Source organism: Drosophila arizonae, chromosome 4, assembly GCF_054131065.1.
Source record: "Drosophila arizonae isolate 15081-1271.41 chromosome 4, UAZ_ARI_1.0, whole genome shotgun sequence".
Lineage (NCBI taxonomy): Eukaryota > Metazoa > Arthropoda > Insecta > Diptera > Drosophilidae > Drosophila > Drosophila arizonae.
Genome location: NC_142924.1, coordinates 24238807 through 24246232, shown reverse-complemented (window position 1 = coordinate 24246232; position 7426 = coordinate 24238807). Strand labels below are relative to the sequence as shown.

General features: G+C 44.6%; 1 protein-coding gene across 1 annotated transcript; it reads left to right on the top strand.

Moving 5' to 3' along the window:
- The first annotated feature begins 3420 nt into the window (after window positions 1-3420).
- nerfin-1 (nervous fingers 1) lies at window positions 3421-7418 on the top strand. Its single transcript, XM_089467136.1, has one exon. It carries the CDS (start codon window positions 3731-3733, stop codon window positions 5282-5284), a length of 1554 nt encoding a protein of 517 aa, XP_089323262.1. The 5' UTR covers window positions 3421-3730; the 3' UTR covers window positions 5285-7418.
- The last annotated feature ends 8 nt before the right edge of the window (window positions 7419-7426 follow it).

The following is a 7426-nucleotide window of genomic DNA, read 5'->3' as shown; positions in this document are numbered from 1 at the left end:
AATCAGCAAAACAAGCTCTATTACAGATTATCGACTTTTATGCCATCTGTCTTAATGAACTTAGCCATAGATATGAGTATATATAAAAGACATAATTGAGGAATCATTTCTTGCTCAAATAAATAGTCTACTGGAAAAACGTCCGACTACAGACTATCCGCTTTGATGTTGCGCAATCTGTTCCTTTGGGCGCACGAAATATACCCCATTGTTACCCATTTTGCATAGATCTAGGGTATTAGACCAAATCCCAGCCAGTTTCCGTTCAATTTTTGCGTGCCGCACACAAAAATTGCATCAAATTATGAAAGCAAAAATTTAATTACATCTCAACCGTGCTCTTCCCCCTCGTCAGATGGGCCACACCAAAGGGTGTGTGTGTGTGCCTGCGGCAATGGCAACATGTGCTACAGTGGAGCATCCTTGAGGAGCTGCCCAAGCAAAAGTACATGGCGGCTGAAAAGCCTTTTGAGACACACAGATGCGAATGCATTATGCCACATAAACGATGCATTTTCGAACATTAATTATTGCCAAGCAGGCAGGCTGGCAGGCAGGTAGGGAGGATAACAGATGCATTCTGCAGTGGGGCTGGGGCTGCACTTGAAATTACCATAAAAAGATGCACTTAAGGGTTAGCAATGAGCAAGCAACAAACAACAAACAACAAACGACAAACAACAAAATGCGTAGCCCAGTCGACCCAGTGGCGGGTGGGGGCAGCACTGTCATCTCGGGTCGTCCTGGGTGTTGTTGAGTGCGAATTTGAGCTAAGCGCGCCTTGGAGCGCAGAAATCCGAGCAGTCAAAGGAATATGCCGAATCGAGGTGCGAGTGCGACTCTAGCTGCAAATAACGCAGCATTTGTAGATGACAGCCTGACTGACTGATGAGCGACTTGGGTTTGGGATTGCAAACAGGGTTGGAATTTTTCGTTTGGTCCTGGCTCGGCGACGCTGGGCGGCTGCTGCTCGCGTGGCCGGCGCACTTCTGTCCGAATTGCTTTTCGCTCAGCTTTCGGCTTTCAGCTCTGAGCTCGCAGCACTGAGGGCTCAGTTCTCAGCTCTCAGCTCTTAGCTCTCTGGTCCGTTCGGTGCGTGTGCTATTAATTCTAAGCTGCATGGCAAACACAGATTCCTGCTTCGAAGGGGTCACCACCCCGCCACGATCGACAAAAGCAAATGCTGCTGTCGCTCTGGGAATACTTTAAACCCAATTGGGGTGGTGACAGCGCCGTTGCTATTGCCACGCACGTGCCTACCGTAATACAACAACAGCAGCAGAGCAGCAGCAGCTACAGCAACAATGGCGTCATATTGAACATAATATGCCATATTTGTGTTTGGTGCGAGCGGTACGGCCAAAAGCCCTTCACGGGGAATCGAAAGTGCATTCCCTTTCATGGCAACCACGAGGACAGCGCCGGCAACGGCGTCGCATTTCGATTATATTAATGCAAAGCACACACACACACACACAGACACACGCGCGCACATACACTCCAAGCACTCTGACAATCGCTTTGTGGTGGCTGAGCAAACCAAGCTGTGTCTGTGTGTGTGTGCGCTATGTGCCTACCCCACCAAAAGCAAACTTGACAAGCTTACAGCAGGGCTGCGTCTGTGCCTGTGTGCGGCGTCTATGCGTAGTGAGCACGGGGCGGGAGCAGGAGCGGGCGCGGGAGCGGAGCTGAAGTCGTCGACACAGCCAGAGCCGGAGCCATAGCCAAATGAAAACCTGAAAATGCACCAAAGGCCAAACAAATACACGCAGAGAAATTACACATGTAATATCTCATAAAAAATATGTTAAAGGGATTTTGCGTGGAAAAGAGAAGAAACTTTACGTCTATTATTTACTATACTCTGGTAATAATAATATATATTTTGTATTAATTAAAACTATACTGTAAAAGTTAATAAATCTCATTAATTACATTGATTACGATCATGTTTAAATACCTCTGGTTTAATGCTGCCAAAAATAAATGAACTTAGCTGTAGATATACACACATATGTATTATAAATGTTACTGGAAGACAATTTTTTACTTTATTTAATTTTTAAAATTTTGTATTTTCCAATACCTTTGTAAATTAGCTTGCAATCAATTAAAAACAAATAAATAAAGTACAAATGCTGGGAAGGGATGGGCATTATTAAATAAAAAATCTAAATTTATAAATTCTGAATTTACTATGATGAAAAATTTATTTTTTAAGACTTTCTGTCTATTAAATTAAAAAAATTCTTTTCTATTAATAATTATTAAAAGCATATAAAAAGTGTTTTATGCGTGCTCCAAGCTATTTTATATATTACTAATTTATATTAATCATCATTAGTAATTATTAATTGTAATTTAATGATTTTTTTAGCAGAAAGATAGCTGAATCATATTTATTTAGATGCTAAAAGTATTAATTGGGTTCGGTAAGACTTAGAATATTGTGAGTTAAGAGCGGCAATTCGTCTAAATGACAAGATATTTATGTGTGTATTAAAAATGCGGTATTTACCTCGTTGCGGTCTTTACACCTTCTCACGGCGCATCTCTCTGATCATGTTTATCGTGCGATTAGTGAATATACACATTTAAAACTAAACGACAAATGGGCAGGTTAACGATATGAATTAAATTGTCTCATTCGGTGCAATTTCGTTGAGCATAGCCTTTCAACAGATCCTTCTTACAGGCTAGTTAGCGCCCGCTGCGCATGAAAATGCTTCGAATGGCCGCAGATGTTTAAGAGTGCTGCACAACAAGGCAGCACAATGTGGCATCTCGCATACTTCAGGTCATTGTGGCCCATTGAGTTTCTGGTCGTGCGCACATTTCGCATTTACCGCCGGTTTCATGGCTATCAGCTGTTCGCCAGGATCAACAGAAAGGATCCAAAGGGATCTTTTGTGCCTTGCCAAATTTCCATGAATCAGAGTATTTGCAAGCCAGACGCGAACATGTGTTGCAGTTCCTGTCGCGTGTCCTTTTTGGGTGCGTGGCAGCTCGGAACCTGAGTCACAGCTGCAACACAGAATAGCTACACAATGATTTCTCCAAGTGCAGGCAGGGCACAGTGCAAAGGACTTTCACTGCCAACTGCTGCTGCTGCTCCCCCCGCGCCTAACTGCGTGTGTGTGTGTGTGTGTCTGCCTGGCTGGCTGCCTGGCTGCCTGGCTGTATGGAAAAAAGGGTGACTAATGTGTGTGATTGCTAACAAAAGATTCCGGCTTTGCGGCAGCGTCGCTGCCAGCGCCAATGCCAGGCGTCGACTGCGGCAGAGCGAGGCAGCAGCGGCGAGGGCTAAAAGGACAACGACTCGAATTGGGGGATGAAATTTCCAAGAGCGACGCCGTCACAACACACAAACAATGATTTTAATTTCGCTTTCCTTTGGCACACATAAATAGCGGCGGCAGGATATGCTGTTAGTCATTCGCAGCAAATACGTCGAGCCGACAGGAAGCAGCCAAAGGAGCGCTCAACGTTGCCAACGTTTCAATTTGTTGTTAAGTTTTGCTTAGTTCTTCAACTCTTTGTTCCTCCCGTTCACCGTTCACCGTTCACCGTTCACCATTCACCGTTCTCCGTTCATCATTCACCGTTCATCGTTCATCGTTGTCCATTCACCGTTTACCGATCCCCGTTTCCGTTTATCGTTCCAATCCAGTTCTTAAAGCGCGTTCAAGTTTCAGTTTATCATCATTTCGTTGATACGCGGAACAGTGCAATGGCCAGTGTTGCCAACCATCAGCCGGCAGGAGCCAACCACAGCCACCACGCCCACCCCACCTCACACTCACACCCACACCCACACCAACACCCACATACACACAGCATTCAGCTGCTGCACAATGCAACGGCTGGCGGACTGCCTCACGGCCTGGGGCTGCTGACCACAGTGGCCTCGCTGCCGCCCAAGTATCGCAGCCGTTATCTGAACATTAAAACCAAGTGTGAAATTCCACTGGATCTGTCTGTGAAACCGCCATCGCCAGTGCCGGGCGGTGATGTGCCAATGGCGACCGCACTCGCCGAGGTTCCCAGCGAGCCAACAGAGGCGGCGACTGCAGCCACCGAGCTGATGGAGCTGGCGCAGGAGGTGGCGCACGAGGAGGTCGTCACTACAGAGAAGGCCATGACACCGCCACAAAGTCCAGTTGCAGATCCCGTTCCAGTTGAAATGGCAGTGGCTTCACTCAAGCGCAAGCTGAGCGAACAAAGCGAATGCCTGCCCGCTGCCAAATTGGCCAAATCAGACGTGAGTCCCGTCGCGCCCGTAGATGCCACGCCCGCCAAGCCCATTAAGGTCTCGGACACGGCGCCGCGAACCAGTAAAGCATCCACGTCGAGTGGCAAATCGACGCGCAATAAGGCAACGCGCAAGCTAAAGTTCGACGAGGAGACCAGCTCGCCCGTCTCGGGGACCATAATCAGGCCACTCGAGGACATCACCGATGGCACGATGCAGTACAGCAACGGCGACATCGATCCCAAGTACAATATTGTCGAGATTACCGAGGAGACCAAGGCGGAGCTGGCGGCCATTAAGAACGTAATTGGTGACTATGTGTGCCGGCTGTGCCGCATCAAATTCGACGATGCCTTCGGCCTGGCGCGCCATCGCTGCGCCTGCATCGTGCTGCTCGAGTACCGTTGCCCGGAGTGCGGCAAGCAGTTCAATTGCCCCGCCAACCTGGCTTCGCATCGGCGCTGGCACAAGCCCAAGAAGGAGGCGGCCGCTGCCAAGAAGGAGAACCGCAACACCAGCAACCAGGAGCAGCAGCACCAACAGCCCACCGCCTCCAAGAAGCCAGCCGAGTCAGCCGAGCTCGCCTTCGACTGCGCCGAGTGCGGCAAGAAGTTCAAGCGGGCCGCCTACTTGCGCAAGCATCAGCTGACGCACGCCAAGAAGACACAGACGCGGCCGGCTGAGCCGGACTCTGAGTCGGAACGACAGCCGGAGGCAGCCACCACGATAACTGGCAGCTTCCAGACGACGGTCTACAAATCGAACAGCTCCAGCTCGGCGAGCAGCAGCTCCCACTCCTACACGGGCACGCACGAGGACGAGGGCGTCTACGTGGCTGGAGCGAGCAGCAGCCATTACGACTACGACGGCGATTACTTGTCTGACTGCAGCTCCTCGACCTCCTCCGCAGGGTACGGCCGACTGCAGATCGTGGAGCACGGCCTGACCGAGGAGGAGAGCATTGCGGCTGCTGCCCTGACGAATCTCCGCAACTGCGCCTCTGTCATCCAGCACACGACGATGGCGCACTGAGTAAGTGGGGGACAGTAAGAAAGAGAGAGAGAGAGAGGGAGAGAGGGGCACACCTGGGCCCACTGGCAACTGTATAATTTGTTCATAATCCCCTATTGTTAAGTTTAGTGTTTAATTCGTCTCTTGTTTAGAGGGAACTGCAGCTGAAACAGACCAAAGAAATTAGTTTTTACATTCCAAATTCAACTTTGATTGAGTTTACTCTAGTTTAGTTACTAAAAGTTGTATCTCTCAGTTCGTAGTCGTTTAGTTCTTATCTTATGATGGGTTCAATTCTAGTCAGCTCTATACTTCAATCGGCATTCCACTGTTGTATTTAGTCACTCGAACCAAAGACGGCAATCAGTCTAGTCAGCCTAGTTTTAGTTTAATCTTTAGAGTATACATTATTAGATTTATTTGTGTGGTCAGTCCAGTAATTCAATCGGCACTAGTCAGTCAGCTTCAATAAGATCTCATTGGAAATGCGCAAGGCAAATGGTTCTCATTGCAGAGCAAGCCAAGGCACTCTTCATCTAGTCAGTAAACCTCTAGTCATTTAGATAAAGTCTAGTCAGCTTTTAGTTAACAAAAGGCAATAAACCAAACCAAAGCATCTTGATTTACCAGGAATCTAAACGTTCTAGTCTAAGCTCTAGTCAGCTTTCAGTTAACAAAAGGCAATAAGACAAACCAAAGAATCTTGATTTAACAATAATTCAAACGTCAATACTAAGCCATAGAACTAAGTAATCCAAACTCATCTATCTTTGATAACTTTAATTTCTATCAATTTCTATATCTATAATTTTCTATCTATTTATCAATTTTGATCAATTTCTATAAATTATCAATATTTCTAACCAAGTTTTCAATTTCTTCTATCACATTTTCCTTTTAACTTTACTCAACTCTTAATTCAACTATCATCCTCATTGTCAATTATTCCATTTCATTCTCTAACCATATTTCCAATTCACATCATTCGTACATCTAGTCATTAATTTTTCATTATCTAGTCATTCGATTCATTTACCTTCACGCTCATTCATACATCACCATCTAGTCACTAATTTAGGCATTCCTCTAGTCAACTTTTTTGGCATCCCATTAATATAATCGCTTGCGTATGCAGTTTTAGTTTAACTTTAGGAACAAGGCATTTCAATTTGTTTATTTTTCAATTATTTTCTCTTTTCAAAATTTCAAAAACAAAAATCGAAATTCAGGCGAAATTGTGCAGTACTAGTCGTAAGTTCAAGCAAACCAAAAAACCAAACAAGAAACCAAAAATCTAAACTAAGCAATGAAATCCAGTCTCTGAGCTGGTAACCAAAGTCGAGTGTGAACTCTAGTCATTTTGTAGGACACTAAGATTTGAGGCAATAACTCAGCATCAATTAAGTTTAGTTTAGTTTAGTTTAGTTCACTTAGCTAGTTAGTTCTTTTGGTTAGGTTAGTTTACGCCACAAAGAAAAGAAAACAAACGGACATTGAACCAGCGTTTCACTACCAGTAAAAGTATTTAAAGAGTACAACTTAAGCTATAGACAAGAAAAACCTGTACATATAAGACGTCTACTTGGCCAGAGGCAACAACAGAACCCGCGGTTGTGTACTTACAAGTCAACTCTTAGCTCTTAAGCAATATCGAAACAAAATCCGAGCAATATCACAGCGCTATTGTTCCTTAGTCTGTAGAATGCAATGCAATTGGTTGTAACCGCAGAGTACAACGAAAATGGGAAAAATTCGCTCAATCTACAATATAGATCATATACATATATATATTTATATTTATACATGTACTAGCGATACGTAATATATCACTGATAAGCATATCTAACTATTAAGTGAGATCTTGTGATACTAAGTGTTAAGCCTAAAGTTTACAACGACTTGTGCTCGACGTTTTTGTCTGCGCGCAGTGCATTTACAATAACAAAACGAATTGGATTTTCTACCATAAATCTGACGAATAATATTATATACATATATGTAACTATTTTTATACGTAATATTTTTATAAACTATTTTGAGAAATTGTACATTTTGGAATAAAAAACATATTAAATAAAACTGAAAAAAAAAAAACGGGAAAATTTGAGAAAATTCTGGAACTCAATGCGCAGTTTATATGGCTATAAAATTGAATATGGGTTG